This window comes from Chamaea fasciata, unplaced genomic scaffold (assembly GCF_029207755.1).
Source record: "Chamaea fasciata isolate MVZ Bird 193981 ecotype frontalis unplaced genomic scaffold, bChaFas1.0.hap1 SCAF_1, whole genome shotgun sequence".
Classification (NCBI taxonomy): domain Eukaryota; kingdom Metazoa; phylum Chordata; class Aves; order Passeriformes; family Sylviidae; genus Chamaea; species Chamaea fasciata.
The window spans coordinates 152711499-152733858 of record NW_027094086.1 but is presented as its reverse complement, the minus strand read 5'-3'; the positions used below and the strand labels follow the sequence as shown (position 1 = coordinate 152733858).

Sequence of the window (22360 nt, the reverse complement as noted above, 5' to 3'; positions counted from 1 at the left end):
GAGGGAGGCAGACCTGGGAGCCAGGCTTTGGGATCTCTCCAAGGATAATCATACAGATATTACTCCAATTATACACCTTTCTACGCCTGTCACAGCTGCACCTTGAACAGCTGCAGTGCCAGCAGCTACTGGTACTCTCATCTCCCAAAACTCCACAGCAAAGGGCACATCCCCAAACCAGCATGGAATGGGTCACTGAGCCCACATGGAAAATCAGGAATGCGTCCCACTGCCAGAGCTGCTATCCCAGCTCTGGAGCTGCAAGGTCCCGGCAGGTGGTTCTGGACTCTCCCAAGTGTGTGGGATGGTTTTATCTCCCAGGATAAATGGGATATCCCAGCAGGAGCATCTACCAGACCTCCAGGCTTGAGCTCTGCTACCAGGATTGCCCTTGCAGGTATGGGCCTGCTCATCATCCAGGCTTGGGAAATGCCCATTCCTGCTCCCTGCCAAGGAGAGATCTGCAGTTACTTAATCACTGTACTTATCTCACTAAAATTATGGATTATTATTAAAAAAAAAGCGCTTCAGCACAGGCAGGTCACGTAACTGCTAGTCAGGGTTTGGGATGAGGAAGCAGTGGCTGAGACAGGCTCACAGAGGGGTTTATCCCAGCACAAAGCCCAGGATGAGCTGGGGAAGCCGCAGGGGATAAACCGCAGCCAGGAGAGGGGCTGTGCAGGGAGCTGTGGATTTACCAACTGCACGGCAGCTGGGAGTTGGGCAAACCTCTGCCAGGCAGAGCTGGGAGCAGGAGGATTGCGCCAGGCTCCCACATCCCAGCTCCACCCGCTGTGTGTCACCTCCTGCCGTGCCAGCTCCCCCCTGCCGTGCCTGGCACCGCCTGCCGTGCCCGGCACACCGGAAAAGGTGAGGCAAGGCACACCCAGCCCGCGGGCCACCCCCTGCCTGCATTTACATGCTCTAAGGGCCATTCCTGCAAGTTCTTGCTCCCTTTCTTGGCCTGAGTGTGTTGGGAACGGGGTGGGAGGACAAAGGGATGCAGCAGGCTCCAGGCAGGCTGATCCCACGTTGGCACCACTCCCAGGTGTGTCTGAGGTGTGCTCTCCTCCCGGGTCAGTGTGCTGTGCTGCTCCTGGAAGGTGCTGGTGGTGCTTTAGCAGAGGCAGGGACTGCCATTCCCAGGCTCTGCAGTGTGACAGTGTCACAGCACTGCAGCCGACAGTCCCCGTGCGAAAAAGGTGACGTTCCTGTCCTGGATCTTGTACTGGTAGATCTGGACCACATCCTGCTCCCCCGCCCGCCGCAAGGACAACCTCTTGATTATCTTCATCTGCAAAGGGAAAGGAACAGGAACATTGTCCCCTTGGCTGCCCAGAGCATCCCTGCCCCCCAGGCCTCTGCCTGGCCTGCAGGGAACAGGGTCACTGATCAATAATGCCTGTCCCTGTGCCTTTGGTGGCAGCCCCTGATGAGGGATCACACAAGTGTCAGCACCCTCCCAGCCCTGCAGAGATCACCACAGGCCAGGCTCAGATCCAGCCTCTGGGGAAATTCCTAGGAAAGTCCTCCCTCACCCTGGGGTGCAGCTGCTGTATAAACCCTAGAAAGCTCCCAAAGGCAGGGAGTCCCAGGTGGCAGGACAGCCCTGAATATCCCTGCAGAAGCAGAGTGACAGCTGGGTGCCCCAGAAGATCCTGGTGCCCCTGGGATTATTCCTTAACCCCACTGCTGCCTGGGCTGTCTCCCACAGCCCCTGCAGTGTGTAGGTGACAGGGACAGATGCCAGCTGTCCACGCTGTGCTGTGCCTCACCTGCCCATGAACATCCTTGCAGAAGCCGGTGGCCAGCCCCTCTGCCCACAGGATGAGGTCGCTGTGATGACACAGGGAGTTCACCACCAGTTCGTTCTCCTCATCTTCTGAATCCTCGTTGCTGTGCACCAGCACCACGACGTTCCCCTGGAACGGGAGCAGCAGGCAGGGATGAGCCCCTGGCTGGGCCTAATCCCTTAGGGGAAGGACAGGGGGTGGCCACAGGAGCTTTCAAAAACATCCCATCTAAGCTCCAGCTTGCTCTGAATTCCACTGGGAAAATAACCAGCAGCTGCTAACAGAGAGGCTGGAGATGCCCCAGCCAGAACCCCCCACACCCAGGCTGATCCCCAGCACGGGCAGCAGGGGAGGGGGAATTCTGCCCCTCTGCCCCATCCAGGGCAGAGCCCCTGCAGAGCTGCCTCCAGCCCTGGGGCCCAAATCAGGGGTGTCCCTGCCCACAGCGTATGTGATCTTTATGGTCCCTTCCAATACAGAGCATCCTGTGATATATAAACACTGAAGAGCTCGCTGTACATTGTGTACACACACACATACATTTAACGTGCTGTCTAAAAATACCTCCAGCCTTTGGAGGAGACAGTGGCTAAACCAGTCAGTCAGGCTGGGCAGATGGCACTGACTGGATCCAGAGCAGGTAAATAAAGAGGTGGCCAAAGGGCTGCAGCTGTGCTCACACCCTCACAGCTCTGACAGGGAGCAAACACCTCCCCAGCACACCGACTCTATTAACATCCACCTCAAGAGACTCTGCCTCAGCCCATGCAAGTCACCAGTGACTTAAAATAACACCAATTCTCAATCAATTAAAATGTACTTTAAAGCTTCAGAACACCTCAGACAGAAATAGCAAAGTGCTAGCGTGGTTTATCATCTTTTTTAGCTCTTTGGAGGTAAATATTCCCTGCAGGCAGATCATCCCCTGTCAGCACGTACTGTGCTGTGTGAAGTGCAGGGTGACACCACGGGTTGATTCCTCACTTCTGCAGGGAAGTGCCCAGGGAGGGGACCTGCCTGTGATGGCAGTTTGGATGTGACTGTGAGCACTTCTACTTGAGGTGCTCTCATAAGTCCCCACATCGCTGGGAGATGTCTGTAAATCCTCACCCCACCCTGGGGACCAGCCACACCAGAGGGTGGTGGGAGCAGGGACTGGGGTGCCCCCCAAGGGACTCCTCATTTCTGTCCCCTGTGAGACTCACCAGCCCCTCACATGACCCATTTCCACCCTGCCCTCCCACTCTGGTGTGTGAGTCAGGATCTCTGGAGAGCCAGGAGCTCCAAAAAAACACTATTTTACACTTCAAATCCTGTTCATACATCAGAGATACACAGAACCCTTCCCTGAGCAGCATCTCCCAGGAATCCAGCTGAACAGGAGCCTGCATAGGTACTCAGGGACCCACACAACCCCCATGAGTGGCCCCAGAGCAATGATCTAAACTTCTTGAACAGCCACAGCCTTTCAAAAACCTCCTCATGGTCAGATGGAAAGAGAAAACAGAGCCGGGCTTTGCCCTGGAGGCTCTGTGCACAGCCAGAGCCCAGGGGAGCAGTACCTTCAGCTGGCAGCACACGGACACACGGCAGTAGTGGATGAAGTCCAGCACAGCCACTGGAGCAGCCCCCAGGCTCAGCAGGACGCTGAGGTCATCCACCAGCAGCACAGGGCCCCTCCAGGAGTCACCGTCAGCTGGGGTCAGGGACACCCGCACAAAGTCAAACAGCGCTCGCAGGTCACAGCAGCTCCCACTGCAAGACATGAAGTGCCAGGGCTGGGCACTCCTGTCACCCTCCTCACACACTGACCCACCCTGGGGATCACCAGCCTGCCCCCTCCCTGCTGTCCCCACTGCTGTGACAGTCACCTCCTCAGTGGCCTTCAGCCCCTGCTAGGGTACAGGGCATGTGGTGAAACCCTCCTGCCCTGCTGCAAGGATCGTGGAATGGTTTGGGTGGGAAGGGAACTCACAGCCCACCCGGTGCCACCTCTCTGCCATGGGCAGGGACACCTGTCCTCCCTGGCCCTGGACACCGCTGGGAAGTGTTTGGCCTTTGCTGAGCTTCCCAGGCGACATGGAGAAAATGAGGTGAGAATAAACCCAAAAGCCAGCACAGATAAAGCAGCACTGCTCTCTTGGATAACAATAAAACTCAAAATAATGAAAGAAGGGAATAAAACCACTTGGCTGGGGTTTTGTTTGACACCAACCTGTGGAGTGCTGAAATTAATGTTTTTCTAGACCTGTGACATGCTTGAGAATGAGGATGAGGGTGGAAGTTCCTCTAAAATTCTGGAAAGGGGGACAGGCCATTTAAGGGGATGTGCACAATGCTGGCATTTCCCTTCACTCAGTGTCCAGATGAGTCCTTGGCGTTGGAGGGGAGGGAGGAGCAGGGAGAGGGCAGCAGGAGCCAGTCCTGGACCTTGGGTGGTGCTCTTGGTGGCAGCAGATGTGAGGGGACAACACTCCATGCTCAGGCTCACCTCAGAAACTGCAGAGGACTGGGCTGTCCTGGCTGCTCCTCCTCCCCAAACAAGAGGTCAAGGCAGGATTTGAGGCCCTCCAGGAAGACAAGCTGTCCCCGCTCCTTGGCAGCTGCCAGACTGACTCCCTTGAGAGAGGAGAACATCAGGTTTCAGAGTGAACTTATGGAAAATGGTGCACGCAGACCCACCTGGGTCGGCAGCCAAACTTTCATTCTTATTTGAATCAAACCTTATCTCAAAGTGCTGATAAAGTCAGTGCTTCAGGGATGAAATGGGCACTTCTGTTACAGTCACTGGTGGCACATCTGCTCCTCTGCACTTTGCCAGGAGATAACAAAAACACACTGTGACTGGGGGGGGGGGGGGCTCAAACATCCTGGAATTCCTTCTGGGAAGCCAGCCTGGTGTGCTGAGGAAGGGAGAGAAGGGCCCAGGCGTCTCCAAGGGCCTGCTGTGAGCAATTCCCCCACCTGCCTGGCTGGGGGGTGAAAGCCTTTGTCTCTCACTATCCCAGACAAGGCTGCGGCAGGGAGCGCCCCTGGCACGGCACAGCCCAGCCTGGCACGGCCGGACCCGCAGAGCGCCCTGGGCTGGGCACCCCAACATTGCACAACACCCGGGGCACAGCAGCCAGGCCTCCCACGGGGAGCAGCCCTGACTCCACCCGCAGGAGGAGGAACAGCCACCACAAACGCCCGGGGCTGCCCCTCAGCCCCGGCTGCCTCACAGCCCTGCCTGGTGTGCTGAGGCCAACCGACATGTCCAGCTCCAGCAGAGACACCCCGCAGCTGCTGCAGACATGGAGAAGACCCCAGCTGGAGAGGAGAGAATTCTAGAAAGGTTTGGGTTGGAGGGATGTTTAAAGATCATCCAGTTCCATCCCTCTGCAGGGACACCTTCCACTGGACTAGGTTGCTCCAAGGCCTGTCAAGGGCTGAAGGAGCAGGGGGGGCTCAGCCTGGGCAAGAGGAGGTTCACAGGGACCTTCTCACTCTCCACAGTTTATTCCCAAAAAGGTGGTCAGGCATTGGAAGGGGCTGCCCAGGGCACTGGAGGAGTCACCATCCCTGGGGGAATTTAAAGGCCTTGTGGATGTGGCACTTGGGTTAGTGGTGGCCTTGGCAGTGCTGGGGACAGGTGGACACAACGATCCTTGAGGGCTTTTACAACCTCAGCGGTTCCATGACCATGTGCAGTACAATTATTTCCTGGAGGACAGGACCAGGTGACCTTTTCAGGTGTCTCCCAACCCAAACTATTCATTCCATGATTATCTTCCCAGGCTCAACTTTGCAGCACTACCACTCTGTGACACAGACATGGAGAATAATCTGAGGCCTGACTGAACTCCCATCTGCTGGCATCTGTTCCCTGCTTCGCCTCCCAGCCCGGTGAATCCTGCTACCTGAGAGGAATGCTTCCTCTATTTTCCTTCTACTCAGCTGGGGAGGATCGTGTGCCTGAATGCTCACTCCCTCTTCCAACTCCCCCTGTAAGGCAATAGATGTTTTTGGGCACTAGCCCTCAGTAACAGCTTCAGAAATAGCAGCATTATTGGGCAATTCTGAGCACACACGATGGAAAACTCCCCAGCCAAGGACAGAACCACCTCTATGTGGCAGGTGAAGAGCCAGCAAATAAATACCTGCCATGCCATAAAGAAGGGCTGGGCTGCACAGCAGCCTCCCAGTCCTCATTCCCTCAGGGATTTCTGCACTCCATAGGGTGGGAACCTGCTGAAATGCTGGGACTAAAATCACTATTAATAATTCAGCAACTGATTTCACCTTGGCTTCAGCCATTTCTTCCTGCACACACACACAAACTCTCTGAACCTCAGATCTGCAAGAAAAGTGTCCCCTCTTCAGGAGGGAACTCTGCTGTAACACCAGGGCCTGCCTGGGTGACAGAGAAGGGCCACAGCAGCCAGGGACAGGGTGTCTGTGTGCCAGACCAAGAATTCAGCCCCTCAGTGCCATGGCATGGACCCAGCAAGTCCAGCCTCATTTTCCAACAGAGGACCAGGCCCCAAAGAGGCCTGAGCTCACCCACTGCAGTCACCTGCCACTGCAAACCTCTGCCTGGCTCCCTGCTGGCAACCCGCCCAGTGGGACCTCTGGAAGCATCGGACAGCTTGGGAAAGAGGGACACGTGCTCAAAATGGCCACTGGCACCTTCCTGAGAGCACAGACAGGACTGATGTCCCTGCAGTGGAGCCACCCCAGCACCAAACAGGCTGAAAGCTTTCACGGTGTGCCAGCACCCCGCTGCATTACCCTGGGGCACAGGGACATGATCTCTGGCACGCTGTCAGTCACCCACCCAGGCCAGGAATGCTCCTGCAGCAGCAGCAGCTCAGCTGCTCCTGTTCCTCTGGGGAGCTGCTGGTGCCCCCCGGCCTGCAGCAGTGACAGCCCCTCACAGCAGAGCTCCCCACTGGCCATTCCAGACGGGAAAGCAAAATATCTGAGGGACAGAAGAAGGAATGGAGTGTGCACAGCAGGGGAATGAGTTCCATCAGCAAACACAGCTGTGGGACGAAGTGTGGCCAGCAGTGATCAGGCCAGGCCACGTCCTCCAGGGCTGTGAGCTCGAGGCAGGGGACGGGAGATGGGCATCAAATGGGGACAAATCTGGTTTCCCTGAAAAACAAAACAAACTTTGTACAAGTGAGGGCGGGAACACCAACCTGGCAGGGTGCCCTGGTGCTGTTTGTCCTGACGTAGCCCTGCATGTTCTCTGCAAGGTCAGGGCCACTAACACTGACAGTGCCTTACAATGAAGTGTGGGTCCTTAGGGACAGAGGACACGGGCACAAAAAGCCAGGGACGTTTTTTCCTGCAAGTAAAGATACATCTCTGCATTTAGCTAACACGTAAGGAGGTGGTTTGGGACTGGTAACACCCGGCACACTGGGAAAGCAGCAAATCCCCAGGAGCATCACTCCAGCTGTGTATAAATATTCACTTTATCACCACACACCAGTGCTACAAGCGTCACTGCACAATCCACCCTGGCTCCAGGAGCCTCCTCCCAGAGCTCCCAACAGTAACTGGGGCATTGCTCAGTCCAGAAGCTCTTCCAAGTGCAGGTTTTCCTAAGGGCATAACCACAGCCACTGAATCACTGAGGCTGGAAAAGTCCTCTGAGTCCATCCAGCCCAGCCATCCCCCCAGCACTGCCAAGGCCACCACCAACCCCTGTCCCCAAGTGCCACATCCACAGGGCTTTTAAATCCCTTCACCAATGGGGACTCCACCACGGCCCTGGGCAGCTGAGCCACAGGTGGACAGCCCTTTCCATGAAGGAATTTTCCCAATTTCCACTCTGAGCCTCCCCTGGCCCAGCCTGAGGCCATTCCCTCTCCTGCTGTCCCTGTTCCTGGAGCACAGCCCGATCCCCCCGGCTGTCCCCTCCTGTCAGGGAGTTGTGCAGAGCCACCAGGTCCCCCCTGAGCCTCCTTTTCTCCAGGCTCAGCCCCTTTCCCAGCTCCCTCAGCTGATCCTGGTGCTGCAGCCCCTTCCCCACCTCTGTTCCCTGCCCTGGCCACGCTCTGTCCTGTACCTGGGGACCACAAATCTGCCCCCAGGACTGTGCCAGCACAGGGGATGGGCACTGCCCTCGGCCTGTGGCCACACCACTACGGATTTCCAGTGAAGATCTACAGCAGCAAGTTCTTAAGCAAATTTTAGAGTGAGATTACTTTGCCAGGAACCACCTTTTCTGAGCCTGATGTGCTCATCTGTGCAAAGAGGGATTAAAGCACAGAGATGTGATGGAAACGTGGATATAAATAACTGATGTTGTGACCTGCAGCTCCTCAGAGCTCGGGAGGAATTCACAGCAACGACCACAGGAGCACCTATGAGGCTGCAATGCGAGAGTGACTCAGAGCTGAAAGCAGCTCAGCGCTACTCTTATCACCTCCTTTGTGGCAGCTACCTTTTGTTCAAGTATCAGACAGCAAATCGCCCCCATTTGCATCGCACGTGTGGTGCAGCTAATCCTCCTGTTCTCTCCCTCCTCACCTCCCCTCCCGGCCAGGGAGGTGTCAGCAGCTCCCATTAAACGTACACTGGGAAATCTCTGCGTTAGGAAATACACCGACTGCAGGAGTGGGCAAGGAGCCCGTGTTGAACAGCTGGATCTCCTCCCCACACGGGTTGCTGTGCCCCATTTCCTGCCCCACTCAGCAAGTTCCCTCCAGGATTTCCTGCCCTGTGCACCACAAAGGCCAGGACAGCTCCGTGCCCGCGGGGAGTGCTTTGCTCAGCCGGGGGGATCACACCTGTGTATTGCCCTGGGAGTTACAGCTCCCGGGGGAACACCGGGTTTGATTAACCCTCTGTGTGCACCTCAGCCACTGATCTCCTTTCAAAGGTAAAAACTGAGCAGGAAATAAAATACAGCTGTTTAGCAGCCCCATGTTTACAGAGGGAATACAATACCTGGTTCCTCAACACCTGGGAGTCTTTGTGAGCAGCAGAGCTGCTGGGACTCACAGCAGAGCCAGGGGAGGGAGGACCAGGGCAAGCCCTCATCCCTTCAGCCCTGGAAGGTCACCCGGACTTCCCACCTGGAGCATTTCACCTTGGAGTGCTGTACAAAGAGCTGAGGGAAGCAGTTTGGGGCTCAGACAATCTGCTGACACGCAGAATTACCCTGCCTGCTCTGTCTCTCTGTTTTCACATTTCAGAGTACATATAATCCCTTGCCCCAACTCACCATGGGAAGGAAATCCCCAGGATTTTACCTGTGCCTCCTCACAGAGCTCAAAGGGATGGCTCAGCCCAGAGGCCAAACCAGGCACACAGGTGTCCCTGTGACTCAGCCCTCCATCCCAACAGGAACCAGGGGACAAAGTCACCTCAGAAGCTCCTGCAGGTGTGCAGGGGTCCTGGGAACACTGACAGCACAGCATTTTCCTCTCCAGGGGATTAAAGAACCTCCATCTACCAGTCAGGGCCTGTCTGGGGAATGCTGATCCCCAGGAAACATTTCCAAGCACCAAGCAAGCAGCTGTCCAGCTCCTGGCAGGGCAGAGCCCGTGGGGCACCTCACAGCCAGGGTTCTGCCCCAAAGTGCTTTATCCCAGCACAGGAGCACCAATCCTCACTGTCCCCATCAACACCTGCACACATTTGCTCACACACAAATCCTGCTCCCCAATCCCATCCCTTCCCACCCAACAGGAACAACCCAGACCCCTAATAATGAACCTGTGCCAAGGGACTCACCAGTTTCTGTGCCACGATGCTGTAGTGGCTGAAGGACTGGAGTAGGGCCACAAAGCAAACCTTGCAGCCAGCTGGGGAGGGACAAAAGCACACATTAGCAGTCCCACTCTGCAGCTGACATTATCAAAGCTCATAAATCACTGCAGCCAGGCCACAGATCTGCCTGGAAGGACCTTGAAGTGATGCAGGTCTAGACAGACCCTCCTTCGCTTTCAATTTTTACCCTTCTAGAGGACATCTGCATATAAGGGAAAATATTGGTTTAAAAAGAGAGGGAAAGAAGGAAAAAGATGACTTTGGAAGGCGTAAGGCCTGTTTTCTGCCTCATGCCAGGCCAGCCTGGAACCTCCTGGCCCTGTTTGCTGGTGTTGCAGCAAGGAGGCCAAGGACACTGAACTACTGAAACCACAGACACGCCAAAAATTCCCATTTTGGCCCTCACAGGGCAAGTGACCTTGACTGGAAAAACACACAGAACAGGGAATTGTGTCAGCCACCGAAATAAAAAATGTGATTTTGGAACACAGCTTGGGCATGAACATAATCAGTGTTTGTGGGACGTGGATTTCAAGCAGAACAAGTCAGTGGCCCCAGATGAACCTTCAGATGGCCCAAAGGTTTTGGGCACCCAGTGGAGAACCGGGGGGTGCTGCCAACAGGGAGTAACTGCAGCCAGGTGCTGTGCTGGACAGGGGCAGGTGACAGCCAGCGCACAGTCCTGAGGCACAGCAACACCCTCCAGGGATGGAGGCTTCTCCCAGGCACACGGGGCACTGCTGGGGGCAGGAGAGCAGCAGAGCCCCAGGCAGCGTCTGCCAGGTCTGAACCATTCACACTGTTACCAACCCCCCTTCCACGGGGCTTCCCTCAGTCTCCCTCTGTTCCACTAAAGAATATTTCAAGCAGGGTAATGCCCCAGTTGAGGCAGTGGCAGTTCTGGGGGCAGACTGTCCTCGTGCCATGCCCTGCCCAGCGCCCTGAGCTCCCTTTCAGGCCTGGAGCTGCTGGGCTGGGGGCTGTGCCAGCAGAAAGCTGGAGGAGCCCCTGAGCCCAGGGCCTGCTCTGCAGGGGCCAGGAGCTCACACACAGGGAAAACTGTTACCACAAAAGTCGTCAGACACCTTGCCAGGCTCTGCTTGCTTCTTGACTCACCCTGAGCTTATCTGTTGTTAATTGATCCTGATATGTGTAATTACACCATAAAAATGGATGCAGCGAGGGAATTGCAGTGAACACCTCCCTGTCAGAGCCTGTGTGATTTACAACACTGCCACAAGCTGTGACGAAACAAGGGGCAGAATTATGGGATGCACACAAGGATACAGAGGAAGCCCAGGAACAAGTCAGGGCTGGGATCCATAAATCCTAACCCCAAAGCTGTGTGTTTAGGACACCTCACAGTCTGCAGAACTGTCCTCTGCTCATGGAGCAGCCCTGGGGGACCCTCTGAGGTGTCCCTGCCTCAGCTGCTGCTGCTGCTGACCCACCTCTGAGGTAGAAGGAGAGGAAATGGTGCACCAGGAAGCTGCCATCGGTGCGGGTGTCTCGCAGCAGCGTGAACTGACCCTGGGAAAGAAGGGGAAAAATAACAGAGTAAGGTGAGGGCAAAAACTGCTCTGGGTAGACGAGATCTTGGCCCAAGCTGCAGGAATTCTGCAGGTACAACAGGAGGAAGAAGTGGACAAGCAGAGCTCCAGCTGCCTGTTTACAAAGGGAAGCCAACACTTCCTCTGAACACAGCCCACGGGGAGGCACCTGAACCACAGCATTGCTAAGGCTGGAAAAACCCTCTGAGCCCATCGGGTCCAACCATTAACCCAGTACTGCCAAGCTCACCCCGAACCATGTCCACACATGCCCAGCATTTCCACACGTGCACGTAAACTCTGCTGCTGGACACCACCACGGGGGTTCTGGGCAGTTCCCACCTCCCAGCTCTGTGCCCCTCTCCTCAATTCACAGGCATCCTTCTTCTCCGAGTGAACAACAGCCACTCATCCCATTCCCAGCCCATTCTCCCAGCACTGCCAGTGTGTTCAAATGTCAGCAGCACCAGAGCTGCTTGCTCCTCCTGTGCCCAAACAGCCCTCCCTGCCCTCCCCTGCAGGTTTACTTCCAACATGCCACCTCTGGGGTAGAAACCCTGATCACCAAAATTCCGTAGCGCAACAGAGCTCTGAGCACAAGGTATAAACCTTGTTTTGATCAGGCAGGAAATGAATTCCGTTCATCAGTGCACACTCATTATCAGCCCCAGCCTCATCAAGGTGTTTGTTTCCATTAAAATCTTACTCAGGATGTTTCTTTAATCAATACAAATCATAGACGAGCTGCCTGGAAACACAAAGAACTTATCAAAGTGGGAGTTTTTCTATCCCCAAGAACAGAAAAAGCTTTTTGCAGCAACAAGCCATCTCTGCACGGGCAATTCCCAAGGCATCCGTCAGAACAAAGTCCCCGGTGCCCAAAGCAGAGCGAAATGGAATGGCAAATATTGAACACGACTGGGGGGAATGCACAGCAGAGGCCAGGGCAGGGAGGCTGCTCTCCCTCCTCAGTGAGAGCTCTTCCCCCCAAAGAAGGGTTATGCCTCACTGCAGTGACAGGGACACCGCCCCAAGACGTGCTCTCCATGGATGAGCCTGGAGCAGCCCTGTGCTCCAACAAACCCAGACCTTCAGGGGTTTATCTTCTGCAACTCCATCCCCTTCCACTCCCCTGTTCCCCAGCAGAGCCCCAAGAGGAGCAGGCCAAGAGCAGGCCAGGCGCTCCCTGTGTGCTGGCAGGGTGGGTTTGTGCCTGAGCACACTGCATCCTGCCCTTCCTAAGGCAAAGCCTTCCTGTGGAATCTCCTCCATGAACCCCAGCCCGTGCTGTCCATGCCCTGCCCTCACACTCCCAAAACCCGCTGCCCACCAGGCAGAACCTGCAGCTGCTTGTTAGGAACTGCAAAACCCCTCGGCGGGGCAGCAGGGGGTGTCACAAGGGCAGGGTGACACAGGCAGGCTGGCAGCAGCTCCCTCCAGCCAGCAGCCCTGCCGGGACAGCCCTGACAGCGCTCGAGACCGGCACAGCCCAGCCTGGAGCTGTGGAAATTGGGAAGAGGCAGCTCAATCCAAGGGAATTCCTCACACAGAGGCCTTGGTCAGCTCCTGCTCTGGCTGCCAAGTCCAAACCCAGGACCCTCAGGCCCAATCTGTTGGTTTTGCCCTGCGGAGTTTCCAGTTCCCATCAAGGTGAGTTCTGTGCCGCAGAAGCAAGCTTGTGGATGAACACATTCCTGCTCATCCCACAGCTCCACCACCAAGCACCCCTTAGAGCACGGCCTGACAGGCTCCACCAAGCATTTCTCACCAAGCGTTTCAGCAAAAACCCAACATCAACCCACAGGAACCACAGGGGTTTGGGACTTTGTGCAGCCTCAGAATATCCTTTACTGAGCCTCAGCCAACACCTCCACCAGATCTGCTCTGAGCCTCAAGGGCACCATCCCAAACTCTCCTCAGTACTGTTCCCCATCACACCAGCACTGCCCCGCTCCATCCAGGACAGGGAATGACCGCAGAAGTATCCTCCAGATCCAGCAGAAACCTCCCCTATTCCCATCACAAGCTGGCAGCAGGGCAAGGGTGAAACCTGGAGACAAAGGGGGAAACTGAGACTTGTAAAATAAATTATCATCCTAAACTTGCTTTTATTATCTAAGCTCGTAACTGTCAGCAGCTGGAGCATGGAGCAACAATGCAGCACACAGGTAATTTATTAGAAACTATTGATGACAGTGAGCTGGTGGTGTGGTCACACTCCAGAGGGAAGGGATGGATGGATGGATGGATGGATGGATGGATGGATGGATGGATGGATGGATGGATGGATGGATAACACCAAAGCTGCACCCAGGGCTGGAGCCTCTCTGCTCTGGTGCCAGGCTGGGAGAGCTGGGAATGTTCCCCTGGAGAGGAGACACTCCAGGGAGAGCTCAGAGCCCTTTTCAGGGCCTGAAGAGGCTCCAGGAGAGCTGGAGAGGGGCTGGGGACAAGGGATGGAGGGACAGGACACAGGGAATGGCTGTCCACTGCCAGAGGGCAGGGCTGGATGGGATATCGGGAAGGAACTGTTCCCTGGGAGGGTGGGCAGGCCGTGGCACAGGGTGCCCAGAGAAGCTGCGGCAGTGCCCAAGGCCAGGCTGGACAGGGCTCGGAGCACCCTGGGATAATGGAAGGTGTCCCTGCCAGGCCAGGAGGTGGGACCAGATGAGCTTTAAGGCTCCTTCCACCCCAAACCACTCTGGGATTCCGTGACTGACATTCTACCTGCGCAGCTCTCACAGAGAGCGAGGGTGTTTAGTTCCAGCGTGACTTCATTAACACGAAACCTCCCGGGAAAAGCTACATTAATTAATTCAGTGCCCTAAATGACAAGTATCTCCAGAACAGGTCCCCAGCCCGGAGCAGTGCCGGCCAGCGGGTTTAAGGCCCAGTTCTGTGTTTACTCCCCGCACGGCAGCACGCACACGCCGCGGGACACAGAGCTCGGCCGTTTCTCAGCGGCGGATGCCGGAGCCGGAGCCGTGAGGGGCGGCGGGGAGCCGGGAACGGGCGAGGGAAGGGCCGAAGGCGGCTCAGCTCCAGGACCGGCCGCCGCCGCCGCCTCCGGAGGCCGTGCCCCTCCCAGCGTGCCCCGCCGCTCCCGGCAGCACCGGGCCGTCCCTCCCGCCCTCTCAGCGCCCTCTCACCGCGTCCGGGCGCTCCGGGGAGGCCCCGAGCAGCTCGTTGAGCTCCGCGAACATGGCGGGCGGCGCGGAGGGGCCGCGCGGGGCGGGGAGGGCCGCAGGCCCGCGCATGCGCCGGGCGGGGGCGCCGCCTGCTGGCGGGGCGGGGCATTGCCGGTGCCGGCGGGGGGGACCCGCGTGAGCGGCTTATTAACGGGCTGGATCGCTAATTAACGGGGCTGGATCGCTAATTAACGGGGCTGGATCGGCAATTAACGGGGCTGGATCGCTAATTAACGGGGCTGGATCGCTAATTAAAAGGGCAGGATCGCTAATTAACGGGGCTGGATCGGCAATTAACGGGGCTGGATCGGCAATTAACGGGGCAGGATCACTCATTAACGGGGCAAGATCGCTAATTAACCAGGCAGGATCACTCATTAACGGGGCTGGATCGGCAATTAACGGGGCTGGATCGCTAATTAACGGGGCAGGATCGGCAATTAACGGGGTTGGATCCCCAGTTAGCGGGGCTGGATTGCTCATTAACTGGGCTGGATCACCAGTTAACGGAGCTGGATCACTCATTAACGGGGCAGGATCGGCAAATAATGGGGCAGGATCAGCAATTAATGGGGCTAGATCGCTAATTAACGGGGCAGGATCGCTCATTAATGGGCTTGATTGGCAGTTAATGGTGTTGGATCGGCAATTAAGGGGGCTGGATCGGCAATTTACGGGATTAGATCGCCAAATAATGGGGCTGGGCCCACGTCCCACCGTCAATTAAAGCGGCTGGATCCTCTGCTGTGTGGTTAATTAAAGTGCTAAATGTGGCTGGATCCTCATCCCATCATTATTAAGGGGGCTGGATCCAAATCCCATGGTTAGTTCATGGGACTGGAACCACATCCCATCATAATTAACAGGGCTTGGATCCACATCCCACTGTTAGTTCACAGGACTGGATCCTCATCCCATAGTAATTAATGGGGCTGGACCTAAATCCCATGGTTAGTTCATGGGACTGGATCTTCATCCCATCATAATTAACAGGGCTGGATCCACATCCCACTGTTAGTTCACGGGACTGGACCCTCATCCCTTTGTTCATAAAGACCCAGGCCAGGGCTGGATCCTGGTGCCACCAGCAGTGGTGGCCTCCAGCTGCCTTGGTGGCACTGGCCACCACTGAGCCCTGGTCCCAGGGTGCCACCTCTCCTCTCCAACCCCTGTTCCCGTGGCAGATTTGATCCATCTGGGAAGCATCTGGGACAGTTTGGGATATTTGTGAGGGGTCTGTTCCTCTCTCATTGTCTCCTGTCTCATTGTCAGCACGTTTGGGAAGTGCTGAACATCCATTGGGCACCTAAAACTGATCTGCAGTAGCAGCAGACTTACAGCCCGTAACCACCAAAATCCACATTCTTCGGTGTCATTTTTTGCCTCTGAGCCTGAATTTGAGGTTTTTTGCACTTAATTCACCTTTCCATTTGCTCCAGCAAAGCTTTTGTAACCCTTTGAGTTTCATCGCGGAAGCAGGGATTGCCCTGCTGAGGGGAGACATGCCAGAGCTGGAGAGATGATTCTGGAGCCCGGGATGTGCCGGGGGGACTGGAGAGATGATTCTGGAGCCAGGGATGTGCCGGGGGGACTGGAGAGATGATTCTGGAGCCACGGATGTGCCGGGGGGACTGGAGAGATGATTCTGGAGCCACGGATGTGCCGGGGGGACTGGAGAGATGATTCTGGAGCCCGAGATGTGCCAGGGGGACTGGAGAGCAGATCCCGGAGCTGGGATGTGCTGTTATGCTGCCAGAGCCCGGGATGCTGCACTGTGAGCATTAGGGGGCATCCCACGATGTGATAAAAGCAGGGAAGAGGAGCCCGAGGCGCTGCCGGGGTTCAGCTCCTCGGATCATCACTGCTGAGAGACTCTGTGCGCTCAGGAGCGGGATTCGAGGGGAGAAGGGGACAGGCCTGTGGGAAGCGGGGCTGTCGCCATCTGGGGAAGCCCCTGAGCTGCAGATTCCTGGGAAAAGAGCTGTGGGAACACGAGAGGCGGCCTGCTACGGTGTTCCCTCGCCTTCCCACAGGGTGATTCTTGTAGGGAAGACGGGCTGTGTGAGGGTTCGGCTGGGGCACTGCGGCCGTCCTTATTCCCCACATCTGAGTGCGTGTTTCCTTTAAAACTCCCCATCCCGCTCTCCGGGGCTGCCCGGGAGGCTCAGGACACGCCGGGAGCCCCGAGGTCCCGCTTGTGCCATCCCTTCCTCCTGTGCTCGAACCGCCACTCGCTGAAAGGAGCTGCTTCCCTTTGATGCCTTCAGTCCTGGAGGAGCTGCGGCTGAAATCTCCTTTTAAAGAGTCCAAACGGCTTTGCTTTCGCTCTCGCAGCCTTTCAGGGAGCTGGGAGCCCCGCTCGGGTGCCGCTCCCTGCCCTGTGCCCGAATTCCTCCGGCAGCCTCGGAGAGAGCCCGGCTCCGTCCTGGATCGCAGGGCTGGGCTGCAGAGCCCACCCCGCCGGCACAGGGGCTCCCCGAGCCCGGGGGAGGCCCTGCAGGAATTCCTGCAGGTGTTCCTGCAGGAGTTCCTGCAGGAGTTCCTGCAGGAGTTCCTACCTGGCTGCGCTGCCATGTGAGCGGAGCCACCGTTCAGGCACCTTTTGTCTGCACTGTCACGTTTCCCCCTCCCTGTGGCTCTCCCCTCCCGGCTCCTTCAGGAGCCGCAGAGCCCAGAACGCCTTGGGAATGAAACTAAAATCCTCCCTTTTTCTCTCCGTGGTGGGAAGGGGACCAGAGCCGCATGCAAAGTGCAGCTGCGCCTCTCGAAACACCTCTTGTCCTTCCTAATATATTCCTTCCCACATCCCAGGACTTGTTACCGTGCGAAGGCAGTGAGGATTCTGCTGTTAAAACTGGTGCCCCTTCCCTCCCATCTGCTCCGTGCCTATTTCCAGTATTTACCATGGAGCTGTTTCCCAGAGGAGCCATATGGGATCCATAGGTATCCAATGAAGCCCCTGTGGCACAGCAGTGGGTGAAAAGCAGTTCATGCCCAAAAGTAGAAAAAAAAAAAAAAAAAAAAGCACAGCAGAACAAATAAAACCAATTAATCTTGCAGTGTTTGAGGTGATTCCCAAGAGCCTGGCAGGGAAGGGGAGCTGAACCCACCAGGGTTCATGATGTGAGTGTGCGGAAAATGATTTTTCGGGAGAAAACACTTTGATTTACCTCCTGTGATTGTTGCTTATTGCTGAGCGATCCAGGATGGGTTTTAGTGCGCAAATCCCATTCCGCCCCAGCAAAAGGAGGGGTTTCTTCCGTCGGGACACCTCGGCTGTTGCTGACACAATGCCAAGCGCTCTGCAGCCATAAAGGATCACCGGCGTTGTGGGGCCAGCGAGGGTTAACGGGAGCAGATGTTGCCCGAGTCAATGGCCAGGGAAGAAAAGAACGGGACTCGTTCCGGCATGAATTCCACCTCCTCAATGCCCGCCCTGACGCGGCAAAGAGCAGCTGGAAGGAATAATGGATGAGCTGAACCAGGTGCTGGATTTCTCTGAAGAAATGCAAGAGGCAGAGTTTGAAAAGAATTGTTAAGGCGAGAGGCCCCTCCCTGTGACAAGGGACCCGGATCCGGTGGGACAGGCAGGGATGCTCCCGGTGTCTCCAGCCCTCATGCCTTCCCACAGCCCTTCTCCCTAGGAAAACTCCGGGAAAACCAGTCTCCTTTGGGCCTTCCCCTCTCCTTTAGCTTGGCAGGGTTGGGGAAAGTGCTGCCAGTGAAACCAAATCCTCCGGGTATTTACAAAGACTCTGCTCTGTGATTCTGAGGAATAATTTGGGTTGGGCTGCAGAGACAAAGCAAAAAAAGGATGGGACAAGGAAAATAAATATGGATTTAGATCCTGAGGGTGTGGTAAAATGGCCAGGACACCTGAGCAGCCCTTAAAAGACTCCAAAAAAACCAAAAAAACGCGGAGCAGCATCAGTTCCCCATCTCCCTCCTTTACCTTTTCCTTCTACTGTTTGCCTGAGGCCAAATCTTCAGGATGGAGTTATTCTCACCTTGTGCTGGGAGATTTCCTGGGAGACTGATACAACTGGAAAATACAAGAAAAATAGAGGAAACTGATGTTTGCTTTCCCCCCATTTTAAATCTTACTTTTCGCTCGCCTGCATCCATACAAACAAATATATCCCTGGTGAGAGGAGCAACTGTGAAAGACGTTGGAAAAAAAAATGCTGAGGACTGAGCTGATGAACCTGCTTGGCACGCTCTGGCAGAGGGAGGGGAGAGCCGGGCTGACATTTCTGATGGAGGAAAAGCAGGATCACTGAGCATGAGGCCGGAGGGGCCCGGAGAGGTCGCTCGGATGAAGCAACACCTGCCGCCAGCAAAATCCGCTCAGCTTCAACCTTCCCTGGCAGATGTTTGTCCAACCTGCTCCCAGAAAGCCTCGGCAGCCACGGCTCCACACCCTCTCTTGGCATTTCTTCCCAGCCCCCCTTTATTCCCACTCCATATCCCCGTGTCACCCCAGCACCCTGGTTTATCTGAGCTGCTCCTGCTGACTGCTCGTGGCTGCGGAGAATAACTCGCTGCCTTTGCAGAGCAGGGGGAAAAACAAACCGGTTTGGATTCAATTTTCAGCTCGCCTTTAAAATTCACTTGACCATTTGGAAGCAAAATGCCACTGGCTCTCTCCACGAGGGATCTCCAGGCCTTCTCCAGAAGAGATTGGCGAATCCCTGGGAAAGGTGCTGGTTCCAGCAGGGATCTGGCAGCAAAGTTGTCTCATCACGAAGTTCCTCAGCAGGGAACCCCCCGAGGTCCTGTGGGCAGAGTGGGATTGAGGATGACTGAGAGCCAAGTGGGATCAAAGCCAGCAGGGAAAAAGCCAGCACTGTCCCCTCTCCCAGATCCAGGTGTTCAGCTCCCTAAAGCCACTGCCCTCTGCCAGATCCTCCTCATCCCTCGCTCTCCTTGCCCCCTTCGGCCTCTCCTTCTCCCCACTTTGCCCCATCCTGCTTTTCCCCTCTTCCATCTCCCCCTCCCAGCTCCTTTTTCCCTGCCCTCTCCTCTCCCCAGCCCATCCCATGTCCAACATTCAGCAGCCTGAGGACCACCGAAATCCCCTTCTCCCCCCACACCTGGATCACCGTGCAGAGCTGGAGTTTGGAAGCTACAAAAGAACCTCTGCATCTTCTCCCAAATCCTTCCTGAAATCTCCTTTTTTTTCCCTACAAAACCCCACCAGGTCTGACTGGTCTTGTCTGCCATGGCAGCCAGTGTTGTCTCACTGCTTCTCCGTGCTCCTCAGCCCAGCAGATTGTCCCATCTGCCGTCTCGATGTGAAATTCTCGGCTCTGACACCAGAGCTGCATTTTCACGCCGCATTTTTGTAGCTCCCAGCAAAAGGTGATGGAGGCTCCTGGGTGCTCCTGCAGGGTGGCTCCAGATTCCTTTAATAGATGTGAATTGCACACAGAGATTGAATCACTGAGTTCTGGGGCGGGTTGGGTGGGAAGGGACCTTAAAGTTCATCCCGTTTCGGGGACACCTCCCGTTACCCCAGGCTGCTCCAAGCCCCATCCAGCCTGGCCTTGGACACTTCCAGGGATCCAGGGGCAGCCACAGCTTTTCTGAGAAGCTGGGCCAGGGCTGGACAGCCCTTTCCATGAAGGGATTTTCCCAATTTCCACCCTGAGCCTCCCCTGGCCCAGCCTGAGGCCGTTCCCTCTCCTCCTGTCCCTGTTCCCGGCTGTCCCCTCCTGGCAAGGAGCTGTGGAATCATTCAGAACACAGAGTTCTAGTTCTCCCCACTGCCCACCACTCTTTCCTGGATCTCTCTTCTCGCTTCTCCTGCGCTTTCTCCCATGGCTTCCATCTTTCCTTACATGACATGCCCCAAACTGGTCCGGCTCTTGTGAACCCTCAGCCATTCCTTGTGCTGCCAAACAGATCTCAGGTGGCTTTAACCTTTAACTGGTTTCTACCAAACAGCCCTCAGGTGCCTTTAACTGGCTTTCTGAGCCCCCAGGGTGAGGTTGTGAGGGTGGGGAGCAGTCTGGGTGTGCTCTTCAATACTCCCATTTTTGCAGTCGGCGCTCTCTCGGTGGCAGCACAGCACCTCATTATTGTGGTGGGTGTCTGCTGGCACTTGGCACCCCTAAAGGCTGGGGGTTTTAAAAGCTTTTAAAACAAGCCAGTGATCCCATTGAATTCCCAGCCTCCTTAGCCAGCTGCCTTCTTCCTTCCCTGGGTCCAGACCAACGCTCCCTTGCTCATTCTCCTCCTGCTTTTTCTTCTTCTCCTTAACGATTCCTCCCTATTTCCATCTCAATTTGGCCTTTCTGATGTCTCCCCACATGCTTGTGCTCCCCTTGTCACTGTCCTTAGTAATCTGACCTAGTTCCCACTTCCCATAAACCTTTTTTTCTCGCGCCTGAGGTCAGCGAGGAGCTTGTGATGTAGCCAGGCTGGTTCCTGCTCCGTTTCCTATTGGGATGGCTCCTGTGTGCGCCGCTTGCAGCGTTCCTTTGAAGTCCCGCCAGTTTTCTTAACTCCTTTCACTTTTAAACCTGCCTCCCGCCAGATCCTACTTCCCTCTTCTCCAAACGTCTCGGCGCCCCTTGTCTTTACTTTTCCCTTTTCTCCCACATCCCTCCGTGCGGGGTGTGAGCTTGGCTGCCCCACGCTCAGCCTCGGCCAGTTTTCCTCCTGCCTTTATGTCGCGGAGCAGTCTGGGGTGCTGGTTGCTGGCCCTGTCCCTCTCCCAGTGGCACCAGTGACAGCGGTGACACGCAGGAGCTGCCGTGCCCAGAGCCATCCCAGCCCTCGCTGGCGTCAGCGGGCGCATGCCCAGCTCCTCGTTCCCACACTGGGCACTTCACAGCTCACCACGTTAAGAGGATTTTGCTTTTCTCCTCTCTTTAAATCCAGCGCAGAGTCAGTTTAATACTGGAATCGCTCCCTGTTACAGCCGGGCTGCGGAGTAATGGAGTAATTGGTATTTCCCAGCAGTAAATATTTGGATCCCGGAGCTTTCTGGCTGCACAAATACCAGTTAGGGGCTCCTCCCAGCCAGGAGGCAGCCCAGCGCTGCTGGGAACACCGGGATGTCACCAGAGGTGCTCCCAGAAGCTCCCCACAGTGACCTACAGGACGTGTCCCCTCCCTTCGGCTTACTGGGAAGCGTCCCAGGGTTCACCACATAACACTCCTGTGCTGGGGTCAGCAGAGCTGCTCCCAGGGATGGTCCAGAAGGGTTTGGGAATGGTTCCTCGAGGCTTGCCCTCCTTCCCCTGGGAGCTGGAGGTGGGACAGCAAGGGTGGGATCCATCCCACCACCGTAGCTGTGTGTGCCTGCAGCCACTGGTGAACAGAGCCTGAGTGTGCCCCGGTGGAAGGTGTGGGGCAGAAGCAGGGAAGGGACACAGCCTGCCTCATCCTCCAAATATTCCTGCAAGGGAAGGGGTGTGGGGCCAGCCCTCAGGCAAGGAAATGTCCTCAGAGCTGTCTAGAAGGGGACAAGGGGCAGAGATGGCACTGCCAGCTCCCGGCACCTCAGGGAGGGACAGACCAAGCTCTAATCCCAATGGAGCAGCGTCCTGGGCTGAAGCTTTGAGCACAGTTTGGGGTGTGGGAGGCTGGTGGGGACCACTGAGCTGCTGCCACCTCCTTCTCCAGCCCTTTATGGTCCTGAGCAGTCTGGGGAATCGGGATGCTTGGCTGGGGAATCAAGATTTGGTTGGTGAGTTGGGACTTTGGCCACTGAATCAGGACTCAGCCAGCGATGGGGACCCTCAGCTGCTGAATCTGGACTCAGACCGTGAGTGTGGACTCCTGGTTGATGACTGTGGACTCTTGGCCGGTGAATCGGGACCCTGGGCTGGTGAATTTGGCCTGGTCTGGTGAATGGGGACTTGCCCGATAAATCCCCACTCCGGATATTTTGTTTCAGGCAGCCGGAGCTTGTCGAGGGAAGAAAGGCTCCTTGTCTCGGGGTCGTGGCTCCAATCCTGTTATGTGTCTGCGAGAGAAAAGAGGAGAGAGGAGAGAGGAGGACAGGCCCACTGCCGATGCCAGCTCCCTTCCCGCATCCCGTGCCAGCCCTTGC

The 22360-nt window shown here is 56.1% G+C and overlaps 1 protein-coding gene across 1 annotated transcript; it reads right to left on the bottom strand.

Annotated features, from left to right (window-relative positions):
• Window positions 1-493: 493 nt before the first annotated feature.
• On the bottom strand, window positions 494-14407 carry ELP6 (elongator acetyltransferase complex subunit 6). The gene is made up of 7 exons (XM_066202781.1): window positions 14260-14407; window positions 11012-11090; window positions 9525-9595; window positions 4285-4412; window positions 3356-3548; window positions 1776-1922; window positions 494-1294 (listed from the first exon to the last, which is right to left on the bottom strand). The coding sequence occupies exons 1-7, from the start codon at window positions 14365-14367 to the stop codon at window positions 1166-1168; spliced, it is 855 nt and encodes a 284-aa protein (XP_066058878.1). The 5' UTR covers window positions 14368-14407; the 3' UTR covers window positions 494-1165.
• Between the last annotated feature and the right edge of the window lie 7953 nt (window positions 14408-22360).